This window comes from Peromyscus leucopus, chromosome X (genome assembly GCF_004664715.2).
Source record: "Peromyscus leucopus breed LL Stock chromosome X, UCI_PerLeu_2.1, whole genome shotgun sequence".
Taxonomy (NCBI): Eukaryota; Metazoa; Chordata; class Mammalia; order Rodentia; family Cricetidae; genus Peromyscus; species Peromyscus leucopus.
This window is the reverse complement of record NC_051083.1, coordinates 71,176,684-71,192,274: the sequence shown is the minus strand read 5'-3', so window position 1 is coordinate 71,192,274 and position 15,591 is coordinate 71,176,684. Positions and strand designations below refer to the sequence as shown.

The window sequence follows — 15,591 nt, the reverse complement described above, 5'->3', positions numbered from 1 at the left end:
AGCTGTATTCTTTGTACCTAAGAATGGGAACAAAAATATAAGATGCTTAAAAACTGAGTGAGCATATCAATTTCACACATTAATTTTAGCCCAACTATGTCAAAGTCGACTGCCTCTATTTCTAAGAAATGCAGAGGGCAAATACAGTCAAAATTTTATGGGTACCATACTTTTATTCTTCACCTCAATTTCTTTACAGACAAGGTTCCCCATTGACTGGCAACAGACACTAACAGCATGTGTGTGTGTATGTTAAATTCAGATTTCAGTTGGCATTAACTAGATGATACTATTTATATCCAGTTCCCATTCACACAAAGTTTATGCACAATGATGTAGCCAAGGTTAGTAATTAGATACTGATCTGTCTGATACTATACCTGGTTACATGGTAGACCATGTATTTCTAGTTAATTTTCATTAATTATTTTATTATATGGATATTGAGACAAAGCTTCAGTCTTTAGCTCAGACTGGACTTGACTTCACTGTTTAGCTGGGACTGATTTCAAACTCATGGTAATCCTTCTGTCTCAGCATTACAAGGACTAGGATTACAGTCATGTACCACCATGTGTAGCTCATTTACATTGATTTTTGTGGAACAACATCTAAATGAACAAGAATTGTGTCTGAAAGCTCTGCAAACGGCAATAAATGTGTAATACCAACAAGGTATTTTAAAGCATTTTAAATGTTAATTTTTCATATACCTTCCTTCCATAACAATTCAGATTCTTTGAAGGACTCTTGTAACTCATTTCCCTGTCACCTAGGAGATTTCTTAGATGGCTATGTGATGAACAATTAAAAATTTATTTAGCTATATAATGTAGTTCCTAAAAGCTTAGACTCTGATGGAAATCCCCCTATATTCATATTCCAGATCCATCTTTAACACTTATTTAACTGTGGGAACTTTTTTCAGTGTCTTTATATCTGTGCCTCAGTTTCTCACCAGTCCATCCTTTTAAAGTTGTGAGAATGTAGCAATTTATATATTTTCTTGAATGCGATCCAGCACACAGGAAGTGACTAGTAAATTATTAGCTTTTGTTTGCTACTCAGAACAAAAAAAAAAAAAAAAAGATGGCTACCCAGATGGAAGACATTATCTCCTTTCTGAAATAGTGGTCTCAAGGTTCATATACACATAAAGAAGACACTCTTTTTTGAAGGAGCCCTCAGGTAGTATTTCACAGCTGAGTTGTGCTGGAGTGACTTGCAAGGCATTACCTGATTGGTAAATAACATTATGATTGGATTTGCAAATGGTTGCAAATAAGTGGTGAACACATTTAAATCTGTTTGTCTCAAAAAGCACCTTAAAGGCTTACAATTGGAGATTAAAGAAACAGTGGAGCTCCATGTTTCCTAAGGCACCAAAAAATGTCAGGGCAAATTCTTTTGTAAAAATGCAAACCAGTAAAAGCAAACAGCAAAACGCAAAGCATTTTCCTGAACCATTCCCACCCCACCCCTGCAATATCTAGACAGAAATTCAATCATTTGGATACATCTGTGTCAATGTCGTTCAAAACACGTACTGTGACTGGAGCCAGATAAACAGGTTCACAAATTAGAGAATTCTTTCCTGGAGTCCCCATGGCAATCTGCTTTATCTGCATTATCACCAGGAGTTTGTGAAGAATGCAAATTTATCTCTGAAAATTACTTTGTCCCTAGGCTAATACCCTTTAATTTGCTCTGAGATCCTGGAATGAGTACTTAGGCTTGAAACCACCTTTGCTAAGTTTACAAGCCATGGGAAAGTCGCTTTGTTTTCTCTAACAAGTTTGGACACTGGTGTCTTTGTCTTCAGGTTTCCAGGCCTAGGATCTCCTGCCCTGAACGTCTGTCTCTTCTTTTTTTCAGACTCCTTTACCTACTGTGAAGCCTTGTTGCTATCTCTGTGGCAAGGCAGGGCCTTTCCTGGCACGCAAACCTGCCAGGTGAATCCGCCCCTCAGGGGCGTGTCAGTGCCATTTCCTGGAGCAATCTCCCAGGGTGGCTCCACTTTTCATTTGAGCTCAAATAGTTTGCTATCTACTCTGCAGCTGCCAGACCTGCTCCTGCTGCTGCTCAGGTAACTCATCTCTGACTGGCACCGTGAGGGAAAAAAGGTGGTTGATAAAAGACCCTCTTTGCGTGTCCCTGCTTGCCTGCCTGCTCTGCGATCATCTTTCTCTGTTTATTCCGTAGGGAGAGCACCTGGGGAAACCCTTTCTGACCACTGAGAAGATGATGAGCTCAAGCTATTGGAGCGAGACCAGCAGCAGCAGTTGTGGGACCCAGCAGCCCACAGAAGTGCTGCAGTGCCAGCCTCAGCATTACCACTGTTACCATCAGTCCAGTCAAGCCCAGCAGCCTCCAGAAAAAAATGTAGTGTATGAGCGAGTGAGGACCTACAGCGGGCCTATGAATAAGGTGGTGCAGGCCTTGGACCCCCTCGGCTCACGGGAAGTGCTCTCCCCCCTCAAAACTGCCTCCTCCTACCAAAATTTGGTTTGGAGCGACCGTTCCCAGGTAAAAAAAGACAGTTATTCCAGATTGTTGGGCAAAGAGAAACAAATCTTAAACCTCACTTGCTTTCTTTTTTGCTTCATTCACTGTCATCTACAGGATAGCTCTTGGTGAACTGCAATTATGTATGTGTTGGACAGTCTCCCAAATTCTATCTCTTAGCCATTTTTTTTTTTTCATTTACTAGTGCCTGTGGTTGGTTGGACGCCATTCCAATGATTTACATAACATAACCTGAGCACAGGAAGGCACATTTTAAAAATTGAAGGTGATTGAAAGATGTGTTGTAAGTGGCAAACCATTTTGCCTTTAACTACAAAAGTAGTCATCAACCAAAATGCAAAAGGTTTATTTTTAGAATAGTTCCCCAGTGATTCGCTTCATATCAGGAGCAAACAGGTGTTTTGTGCCAAGTAGAATGATATAGAGACAATGGCATATATGGAGTGACGTGTAGTTATTTGTGTTCAGCTAATAGTATGCTGATCCTGGCTAAGTGACAGGTGCACATGTCTTAGAATTTTCTTATGTGTCAAAATGACACATTGATTCTTATATATACTAGCTGAATAATTTACAGAATATTGGTAGAAGTCAGGTTATAGGATTTGAAAAGCAAGAAAGAGGTAAGCCAGTATTATTTAAAAGCTACAAAAGATGGATCTCTAAGGCATTCTTGAAAATGAAATATTTTCTAAGATTTTTGTTTGTTTTGTTTTTACTATCAATATCTGTGCTAATAGTCTTGCAAGTACATGAAAAACAATGTGGAAAGCCGATATAAAATGACAACTTAATGTCTGTTTTGATTCTCTAATTCTCTTTATATTAAATGTACATATCTTTAAGCTTTCTGTGAACTTCTGTCCAAACTGAAATTTTATTTTCAAGATATTTATACTGTGAAGCCTTCATAAAGCAATGACTGAGGTCTTTTCCTATTTTACATTATTATATAAATTGGAAAGAGTACAAGTTATTTTTCCAAAGTCCATAATTCAAGTAGAATATGAAGCAACATCCTTAAAATGTACAGAGAAACTTAAAAAATAGATTTCCTCCAAGATACATATGGTTTACAAACTATAGGCACCACAATTTTACTATTGTTTTATTCAACACTTAGCATAATTTCAGGGGAAAATACAAAATAAATCTAGGATTTAATACTAATAATTTCCTTTTTATCCTATTTTTCTTTTATTGAAAATAGATTTTTTTTCATAGAATATATTTAGTGTCCTCTTAACTCCTCAAAGATCCTCCCTGCTTCCCCTCCCATCCAAATCCACACCCTTTCTGTCTGTAGTTATGAAAAACTGTCATCTGTATTGAGTTCAAGGGGTAGAAAAGTATGAAGGTTAAAAAAATCCAAGGTTGTATAAGTGATCATAGTGACTCACATTTACATTCCAATATTCAACATAAGCATGTTGATGAGCAAGAAAGTTGATATCATCTTAGATCCTTAATATCTCCAAAACAAGGAAGGTTAAAAACAACAGTTACTATTATCATAGGAATGCTGAAGTCATCCTACTTTTCAGTTATTTCAACCCACAGCCTTTTTTTTCATGCTAGTAAAAGAATGATAGATACATACTTAAGAGCAATATATATATATATAAATACTGAATATAGGACATTTTTGAGAATTGTGTTTTATTGTTTGTTCCTTGTTTCAACTTTCCTTCTTAATAATAATGTCAGGGCTAAACTAAGATGGCTTTTCATATGACTTTCCTTCTTTTATATGGAATTGCTAAGTTAATCCCTCTAAGATTATTTCCATTCTGAAAGTTAGTTCCCTGAAGAAAAAAATAGTATAGACTCTTAGGGGCAGAAAGTGTAACTTTAGTAGCTGAGATAAGAGACTGGGATGGATTTCCTTGTGATGTCTGGAGTTTTTATCACTAGAGAAAAATAAAAATATGGATGAGTGAAGAGAAGGGGGATGAGATTCAAGCTATGTGGGTAGAAAGGAAGAAGATTCATTTGATAGGAAAGAGAAGTGTTGACTATAAAATTTCAAGTTGACTTGGATATGAAATCCACTAAAAGGGCCTGCAACAAACCAGTTTTTTAAGATAGTTACCACAATGATAATGAATAGGAATCACTTCTATTTAGTTTTCCTTTCTTCCTGTTTGTTGTTGGGATGATAGTGTGACACTATGTAAAGCAGTCCTAGATGTGATCTTAAGTTACCTTCATGCTGACAAAATGTCTACGCTATAATGGTACCTTTATTACATACCATCTAGGCACTGGGAAGTGAATATTACTCAAAACTCCTTTTACAATTTTAATAAAATTTCTTTTTAAGATGCAGTGTTTTAGATGAGTTGATATGTGGCAATTATGTTGATGTCAGAGTTTATTACAGGGGAAGCCAAGATAATGAGGATTAATATTCAATTTCTGGCCATGATGAATTCAATTAAATTCTTACTTTGTTTTGGTGAATATAGGATATTTAGAGAACTCAGATTTTAAAGTAAGCCTTGCCAGTAGTAAAATATGCTTCCTTTGAGAAACAATTCATGCCACACTGCTTTGTTTCATGAATCTCAATCTTGATTTTAGACTTAACCGAATGCCATTTACAACTATTTAGAATTTTCTATCTCTGGTGTTTTAGAACAGGTTTGTTTGTTTGTTTTTTACTACTGTGCTCTTGTGTACTAAAATTACATTTATGGATATAAACATATTTATATTTCTCTCTATATGATACATAATATTGCTTCTGTTTCTCATCTATAATAGATGAGACATACTTATGGTTTTCGTGGTTATTATTTTGTCTGACTAATAGGGCATTTCTCAAATAAAATTAAGTGTAGATACCAGTTGCTACTAAGTTATCTGAATTAATAGTAGAATTTAAATTATTAGGTTTGCCTTCAGGAACAAGTATAATCATACAAAGCCAGAAACAATGTGGTCTTACAAATAAATGAATAATGTTCTAGAAGCTACTTAAAGCCAAAGAAAATAGTAACAACAAACTCCTTTATAATTCAATCCTTAACGCTTAAATATTAAACCACCATAATTAACTCAAAGTGGCATACTGCTTTAAATGAACAACACTGATGTGAATTATTCATTGGACTTATATTTGTTCCTTTGGCTAATTTAAGTATTCATGAAGGTCAAGATATTTTCCATGAATACTGAGAAACTGTTTTGAGAAAGAAAAATGGATCAAAATTAAATATTTTAAATTCCAGTCATTCAGTGAACAGATGCTCCTTAAGTGCCTATTTTACAGGAAATGTTGTCTTCTGGATAAATACCATTTGCTTGTCAAAGGAAAGTCCACTTTGAGGATCAACATACAGAGTCTGGGCTGTAGGTGGCACATATGCCTGTCTACATTTTAAAATATTAATTTCTATGTTTCATGAGGATTTTATTAAATAAAAATTTGGTTTTAATGTATGGGCTAAAAAGTCTGCCATTCTTTTTAATTTAAAAACTTGTAACAAAAATCTGACCTCAGAGAGCAGCCTAGAGGTAAATGTGAATTTGTAAATGACCTTCACTGCCAATAACTATTCACCTGGGCATAGGTTTGTTTACATTATTATTTTCCTTTGTCTTTGGTTGCAAAGATGGTGAATGACTTCCCTACTGTGTTAAGATTGCTATTTACTACCAGAAATTTTTCCTGTTCTGGGTGGAGAGGTGTGTCGCTTTGAGAAATTGTTGTTCAAGGGTGTGGTCAGTAAAGGGAATGATTGTTCAGGGAAGTAGGTTGCCTGAATAAAGAATGAGGTCATGGGATAAAGGGGCTGCTGTTTTCAGAGTTGGTCATCCCTTTTGTGCTTACAATTAAATGAAGCTTTAGAATTTGTTAGTGCAAGTAATTGCTGGGTGAAAACGTTCATGGCAATTGTCCCTTGTTAAAGCAGATCTGATAAATTTCTGGGCCAGTTTTCAGACAGTGACATTCACAAGTTGTCCTGGTGGTGTAGTAATGGGCAGGGAATGTAGCCAGTGGAAGAAGAGAAAAAGTGTTTTATCAACTAGTCTTTCTTCACAATTTATGGGGAAACTACTGGGAGATTTGTCATGTTCTTAAGCTTCATTTAAAAGTTAAAGCCATTCTAAATAAATAGATTTAAACAGACATTTAGCATCAGAGGCTAATCCCAGTAGTAGGTCTTCTTTACATTTTTTGGATCATATAAGACAAGAAGCATGCACTGAAAAGAACTATATATTCTGTTCCATTTCCATTTAATAGTTTTCTTTTAAAAGACAGAATAAGAATCAGGAATGTGTATCTTAAGTGAGGGATTTCGGATTGAAAAGAGGAAAAGAGAGCTGCTTTTTCTTTGCTTTACATTACAACACAATCATAGACTTTTATTCTAAGTGAATGAAATGTTTGTCTCATGGGTAGGGGAAGGTGCTTATAATTTACCTGTTTCTTGTATAAAGCATTGAACCTAAGGCAGGTGTTTGACAATGTTACTGGCTTTGAAAGATTCTAACAAAAGCTTTCTCCACACCATGCAGGAAAGTTATTCAAATGCTAGTCTGCCTTGGGAAATTCCCTCAGGATAAATGTCAGGTAGATTTAAATATATTATGGTTTCAGATTTTGTGTTTTTATGGGTTTTGTGTTTGTGTGTGTCTATTTTCTTTTTTTTTTTGTTTATTATTATTTTGCCTGTTTGTTTTCTTTTTTTAAATTTATTTATTTATTAAATTTAATTTTACGTATCAGCCACGGGCTTGTTTGTTTTCTAAAGAGAGAGAGAAAGAGAAAAGCAGGTCTCTAACTGGGTAGATGGGGAGTTGGGGAGGATTTGGGAGTGGTTGGGGGAGGGGAAACTGTGATCAGAATACACTGTATGAAAAAAATATTTTCAATTATAAGAGCTGGGCATTGATGGTGCACGCCTTAATCCCAGCACTCTGAAGGAAGAGGCAGGCAGATCTCTGTGAGTTCAAGGCCAGCCTGGGCTACAGAGCGAGTTCCAGGAAAGGCTCCAAAGCTACAGAGAAACCCTGTCTCGAAAAACATATATATATATATATATATTTGGTGCATGCCTTTAATCTCAGCACTTGGGGGGCAGAGACAGGTGAATCTTTCAGTTTGAGGTCAGCCTTGTCTACATAGTGAGTTCCAGAACAGCCAGGGCTACACAGAGAAACCCTTTCTAGAAAAAAAAAAAGTTTAAAAAAATTACTACTCATTTCAAGATACTGAGCCTAAACCTAACACAGTATTATTACTTTCAGTGATTCTAACAGGAGGATCCATAATGCTCCCATGATCTTTGTTAGAAAAAGTTATATATTAGTCTTTAAGTAAAGTCTTAAGGTTCAAATTAAAAATCATGAAGAAGTTCCATGTTCATTGCAATATACTTCCAAATATATACAGAAAAAAATCTTTCACTGTGTATATAATATTCTCTACTACCTAATTCATTTATTTATTATTTGTTACTTGAATATCTTAAGTACTTTGACCAGAGCCACCAAGAGATAAGTGAAAGCCAGTAAGAGATGCTTGAAGAGGTTCAGATTTTGCAGTCTAAAGAGCAATTACAGAGAAAATTCCTACAAAATTGCTCTCTATGGAATGTCTTAGGGATTGCTGTAGGTACTATACATTCAGATACTAAATGTTCAGGTGGACTATGATAGAACAGAACTCTGAAACAATGTACTTTAGATTTTAAGCTTGAGTTTAATTCCTGGTGCAAGAACTCATTAGCTGTATATGTCATTTTTCTCTTTTATAAAGTGGGGCAATAAGAAGGAATACATAGGATTATTGCTATAGTCAAATGGGATTATATGTAGTGGGAAATACATAGTTAAATGATAAGTATTGTATTACTTTGAATAAGTCACTTGTTAGAACCTCTGTTTGCTTATTTAGAAAGGAAAAATAAATGAATTTCTTCAGAACTGCAGAGACTACTGAATAAAGTAAATGTGAAGGTATCCAGTGCAGGATAGTTAGCATTCAATAATTTTATATCCTTTTTTATTTGATTCCTTAAAAGTATGGTCAACAAAACCCCTTTGTGGTACAAGCAAGGGAATCAACTAAATAGCACACCACACTGTAGGAATTCATTTAACATTAGAATGTTAGGTAGACTTCATGGGCTTGAAAAGCTTAATAGGGCTTTGTCAACTAAGAAAGAATAGGGAGAAAAAGCATTAAAGCAGTTTTACCAAGTGTAGAGTATATGTTCAGAAGACTTAAATAGAAAATTGTATTTATAATCCTTAATGACACAAATATCCTTTAGAGAACATCATTTGGAAGTCCTTGTGCTCTTAGTTTTTAACTTGAAACCCAATATTTGAGGTAAAGTTTTAAAATTTGTTTTCTTTTTCTTTTTTTAAGAGTAAGGTTGCACCAAGCATTAAAGCCTCCTAATATTTTCCTTAGAAATGTATCCTTAAAAATTGTAATAGAAATGCTGAAGTATAGCTCTTCACAGTTGATGGCTTCTGGCAGGAGATGGGGAAGGACTGAGTTTTCTCTAAGGGGCTGGCCACTGCAAATTTGACCATGCTCCAGTGAGTATATGGGCAACACAAATTGGACTTGGTATATTTTTTTTCTTCTTTTTTGGAGGGTAGGGCACAAGGGTGAGGGAGTGGACCTGGGAGGACTGGGAAGCAAGTGTGATCAGGGATACATTGTGTGACATTCTCAAATAATCAATAAAAATATTATTTTGGAAAAAAAAACAAACAAAAGAAATGTACTTCCAGTACAGAAGCCATAGCCACATGTTGCTATTAACTTTCATATTTTAATTAGAAAAAACCTAATTCAGTTCTTTAGTCACACTACTGTCATTTTAAGCATTTAATACCCTTATGTGGCTAGTGGTTTGTGTACTAATCAGTGCCGATATAGAACATGCCCCACATTGCCATGAGTTCTACCCGTGTGTGTCTATAAACTCAAGCCATCTGCTATCTAAGTAGAGAAATACCTCTAAAGACCATCGAATTTAAAGGAATATTTGACTGACTGTAAAAATGTATGATCCACATCCTGCTAATTTGCTACATTAGTGATGATGGATACATGGGGATGAAAAAATAAGGAAGTTACAGCCTTCCAGAGTGTGAGGTTACAGTAACTATTTCAGAAGAAGTAAAAACAAAGCAAAAACTTTAAAAGACCTGAACAAAAAGCGTATGTTTGTAAACATGTATCTTTTTATCTTTTCCTTTTCAAAATCCCATTGTTTCATAGGGAAAATTGTTAGGAATAGGAGAAAGGTGAAAAGTGACTCCTATTAATCATAGAGCATTTTCTTGTCTTTGTTTCATTTGGAGGAGCTTGGAAGGTCTCACTATGATAACCAGGATGGCCTGACACTCCCAATTTCAAGTGATCCTCTTGCCTCAGCCTACCAAGTATCTAGGCCTACAAATCCATCCCACTGTGCTCAGGCTTTCTTTCTTTTGTACACATGATTTGGATTTCATATCCTCTGTGGAATTGTATCTTAATTTTTACTCTCCTGAATTATTTTATGAACTTTAGTAAATGAAGTTCTATACCATTCCCATTTTTGCAGACCAGGTCCACGAAGTAACAGAGATGTTATATGACCTTTGGAATTCTATACAGCTAGCGTATACTAAAACTGGGATTTAAACCTAGCAGTTAGTTGCAAGTCTATACCTATAACTATTATGTAATATTTTATATTCTTGGCACGTGCATTTGACTCATTTACATTACAAAGTCTGATTCATTGTTATATTTCATCATCATTTTCTTTCATATATACCCATCATAAACTACCTAAGATAATATAGATGAACATAAATAAGTAACATAGGGTGGACATGATGTAGTCTCATCATTCAGGAGGCTGAGGTTGTAGGATCATGATGAATTTGAGACCAGCCTTAGCTACACAGTGAATTTGAGGCCATCACAGACTTCCCCCCCCAAAATGTAGCATGAATAGCATTCTGTCTGAACTATGTTCTTTCTCAAGAACAAAATTTTTTGTTGTCATTCAGAATTACTTTTTAAAATATTTTTAAAAATTTTTTTCAATAATTTTACTCATTATTTTTATCAAAATACATGATGTAAGAATTTTATTAATTTTTAGTTATTTCAAAGGTCCAAATGCTCTGGGATAACTTTGATGGAAATACTGAAAGAATAAGATCTCCCTTTACCTTAATGTGAAATTTATGATCTTAATGACACAAAATGTCTTTGGTGATGTGAAGAACATTTTGGGACCTCCAATTCTGCTTTTTAATGTCTCCCCCATTTGCTACATCTTTCCGTCTTGTGTTCCAGATATCCATACTACTGTTTCCTAAACAAAGTCAGTTTGCCACTGTCTCCACTTCCACCTTTGTTATTTACCTTCTGTAAATACTCAATCCTGACTCAGATATCTGTTCATCTTACTTATTCCTCAAAAATGCACCTATAAAGTCATCTTTAAGTTTTTCATAACCTATGTCTTTCCATCTAAAACTACCCTAGATGTGGTCTACTTTTTCAACTAATGTTACTTTGCATTAACTAGAGGGTGGCATATAAAATACTACTTTGGTCTGTCCTTCCACCCAGGCTTTACACCTCTTAAAGGCTGACACATTATTTCTAAAATCAAGACTCAAAGGCAAATCAAAATAATTGAAGCTTTTTCTTTCTCTTTATTCTGCTTTTCTGCTCCCTCCCTTACCCTCTTCCTCTTTCATACCTCTGTTTTTTGTTTCCTTTTCTATGATTATGGCTTCTCCAAATTCCTGAATATGGTTTTTGTAAAGACATGGAACTGTTTCAGACTGTTACTCTTCCACGACCTCTCTTTGAAATGAAACTAGAAAGGCACATATTGCTTCTTAAAAAAAAATTGAACAGCACATAAAATAAACATAATAGACATAAGGAAGTAATTCAATGAGTCAATTAGTTTTGTTTTCCAGATCTTAGGTCTTATTAAACATCTGAAATTGACTTGTTTATATTTGGTCTGTAACTTTGATGGATAAATATTTGTCACAATTGTTATGGCATATGATGTTAAAGGGCAGGTATTTTGATTGGTCCTCATATCAACTATTGTCACTTGTAGCCATTAATTAGTTAGCTTTTAGATATATTCAATGTACTTGCCCTGCTGATGAAATTCTGTCAAAGTTTTCTTTTGCTTATTAAATTTCATTCTATAAACCTCTAATGGTTTGACATATTAGTTACATGCCCAAAGATTCTCTTGCAAAGACTATTATAACTCCTCATTGCTCATCCACACACCAAACTATATTTGGAACTTTCTAAAGAAAGATTTTTGCCTCAAACATATCATCTACTTACCTATTTATCTTCTTACACAACTTTAGCTTGGATGTTATTGTAGCTTGATTATAAAATGCACTACCTAGCTCATGTTTTATACATTTATTCCTGAGTTGGTAACACTATTTTTGGAGAATCCAGAAACTTTAAGTCAAATGTGGTCTACCTAGAAGAATAAGACCACTTTGGGTAGGTCCTTCAGAGCATATTTTCCCTGGCCAGTTCCTGGATACTCTCTCTGTTTCTTGATCTATCATGGTGTGTGATCAGCTGTTCTCCACCACAGGCTCCTGCCAACTGTTCTTAATCACATGGGACCAAACATTCTGAAACTACGAGCCAAAATGATTTTTCTAGTAGCCTGTTTTTGTACTTGATAAAAACTATCCAAAAGTGACTGGATCTGATGTAGAGATTCCAACATAAAATTATTTTAAATTCCTCCCAAACTTAATTACACCTAAAATGTCTTTTCTAGAAAACTTCCTCAAATTCTCTACAAACACCTCATCTCATTTCTCTCCCCATAAAACTTTCAGTGACATTCAGTCTATAAATTTCTTTGTTTGACTTCCAGATCTACTTGTGATCTGCTTCCTATGGACCTTAATTTGTTGAAACCCTATTCTACTGTCCTGTGCTTCAGACCAAATATAAACATAGGACCCCAATGTTTACACCTCTCACCAATTTCTACATGACAAAATTGTAGCAAAATATATTACCCCTCTTCTAATGTTTCTTTGTGATCTAATCTTTGCTTATCTAAGGTTAACTTTACCTCTTAATACTTGAAGCTCCTGTAGTAAACTCATTATAGCTCTTCACTTTTATTTGTAAATTTTTATCTGCTACCTGATTATAACTTTGGTAACAATAGAGATTACATTCTGTTAATTCTTATACCTCACTACACTGTTGCATAACAAGTGATATCCATTACACATATAAAGAGGGCTGGAGATATAGCTCAGTTGGTAGAGTGCTTGCCTAGCGTGCATGAATCCCTGTGTGTGATCTCCACACACATAAGCTGCGTGTGGTCATACATGCCTGGGTTCCCAGCACTTGAGAATCAGAAGTTTAAAGTTATTCTTGGCTTACATAGCAATTTAAGTCTAGTTTGGGTTACACGAGATTCTGTTTCAAGAAAAAAAATAAAACAAAAATACAAATGAAAAAAATCCAATGTTCCAACAGTCCAAGATAAATTGCCCAGGTTAACACAGCTATTTTAATGAATTATGCATCACTGAATTTAGAAACTTAGGATAATTCCATTGTATCAATTGTCTACATTAGTTAATTTTAATTAGATAGTAAAGTGTCTCACTTTAAACATGTTTATATTTTTATTATGATAAGTCATTTGGTGATAATGCTATTTTTATCACCCTAGAATAGCATAAAAATTTATTAGAAGACAAAAGTAGCATCCATTCTGTTTTTTTAAATTCCATTCTTCAAACAATCCTTGAATTCAGAACACAGCGTATGTTTTTCAGATTTCCTTTATGTCTAGAGGAGAATAACAGCTTCCCAGCTTCTGATTTTCTTTCTTTCTTCACTGCACTGTGATACTGAAAAGCACTGTCATTAGAGTAAATAACTGAGGAACTCTGGGCCATTTGCACTTCAACTGATTTAACTTTGAAAAAACATAGCTATTTTAACAGTTGAAAATGGATATATACTTGTGAATAGTGAATTCCCTACTGGAAACTAAAGTTCCTAGTTCTGATATAGTATGTGCTAAGGTGCAGAAAATTATCTTGAGTGATGTGGTGAAATTCTCTCAAAAAGCCAACTGATTTCAACCTACTCTGATTTTAAAATTGCCAAGGCCATGTCTACTTCATAAAAAGTAAATGAGGAATAGAAGAAGGAACGCTGTTACGACTTTATCAAAGCTAAAAATCATTACCTGAGGCATCACAGGACAAACAGACCTGGATTTTATACCAGATCTAGCCTATGTAATTATGAACATTGAATTTACCAGGCTTATATGTAAAGGAAGTTGACAACACAGTGGTGCTTATCATTTCTGAGCCACAAGGATAGATGACTCAATAATATAGTATATATTTTATAAGAAAAAGTAGAACTGTCCTGAAATATTAAAGGGATTAAATGGCAAAAGTAGTAAATAGAACTTCAGTGTTTTATTTAATTTAGAGCCCTGAGGCTACACTTTGCAAATATATCATGAAAGTCTAGAGATACCCTTTATTGAATTTTTAACAGCTTAAATATTTAATCAGGGCTGTCTCCTCATGCAATCACTTTTAGATAGGTGTAATATTTTCAAGAATAGAAAAGTTGCTTTTGAACTGGGTGTGATGATGCACACCTGTAATTCAAGTATACTGTAAGAACAGGCAGGGGAATCATGAAGCCAGCCTGAGGGACAAACTGAAATGCTGCCACAGAAAAAAATAGCAAGGATACAGCTTGGCAGTAGAGCACTTTTTTTTGCATGCACAAAGACCTCAGTTAATTTTCCAATAGCCAAAAATATAAATGTTACTTTTTACAAGAACTAATTTTAAGGAGGCAAATAAAATTATATTTAGACTCCTAATATAAGATCTAATTATAATTTACCTTATAAGTAGATTCTTCAGTTTATAAAGCTGAAAATATAATCAAGCAAGTTATAAATATGGTAATATAGATTGATTAAATGTATGATTTCTGGAGACATTGCTACTTTTGTTGAAATTCTAGTACCCAATATTGCCTGTATGACTTTCATCTATTAAATTAGGCTGTTTTCTTCTAACACTACTTGTGAGTATAATAAAATTGTACTGGTACCTTCCTTATGAGTTTAAGTATTGACTTAGAAAATGCTATATAAGTTGTTTGAAATAAAAAACTCTTAATATGTGTTGTCATCATCATCATCATTAGTAACATCATCATCATCAAAGGAAAATAAGATAGATAAGCTTAAGGCATTTAAAATTGTTTTGTCAATATGGAACTAATATGGAAAAAAGTTAAAAATGATCTGCCTTTGATTATAGAATATCAGAAACAGAACATAGATTAAGGAGTGTCTAAATCACATTTACACACAATCTCATGTCATTTTCCACATAAGGAAACGGAAGCTCATTGAAGAGACATGGGTTACCCAATATCACAAACTTTCCAGTACTATAATGAGGTTCAAACACAAGGAGCCTGACTCCAAGTCCTGGCACCTTTTTATTATATACCATGATAACCAAAACACCTCATCTGGACCTTTAATTTCTTAATTATCAGGAATGAAAGGCTGTGGTACAAAAGCACGTGAACCAAAAATAGCACTGCCCATTGAATTTAATGATTTCATTATGAAGGACCTAAATGATGTGGGGTGTGTGTGTGTGTGTGTGTGTGTGTGTGTGTGTGTGTGTGTGTGTGATTTATACAAAATTAAACACCTAGAAAGTCTACTAAAAAGAAATTCTTATTCCTGGGGTGACCTTTAAATTATGACATGCTCTTCATTGATTCATTCACAAACAATTTTTCACTTCATATGGAACAGGAAATGACTGTTTGCAGGATCAATAAAGGGGATAATTATAATTTAAGAACCTTATATGCATGTGACTGTCATGATGAAACCACTTACTTTGTATGATTAATATGCTAGTAAAATATCTCACTAACCTTTTTTTAAAGAAAGAAAAGAAGCATTATGTTCATGTAGAACAACCCCCCCCCACACA

At 34.5% G+C, this 15,591-nt stretch overlaps 1 protein-coding gene across 2 annotated transcripts in view; it reads left to right on the top strand.

Annotated features, from left to right (window-relative positions):
- Nucleotides 1-1,995: 1,995 nt before the first annotated feature.
- The window catches only part of Pof1b (POF1B actin binding protein), a 72,048-nt gene continuing 58,452 nt past the window's right edge, over nt 1,996-15,591 (top strand). For both annotated transcript variants that reach the window (XM_028874753.2, XM_028874752.2), the window contains exons 1-2: nt 1,996-2,086; nt 2,203-2,526. In XM_028874753.2, the coding sequence (XP_028730586.1) occupies nt 2,242-2,526 (285 nt within the window). In that variant the 5' untranslated portion in view covers nt 1,996-2,086; nt 2,203-2,241. The remainder of the gene's footprint in view (nt 2,087-2,202; nt 2,527-15,591) is intronic.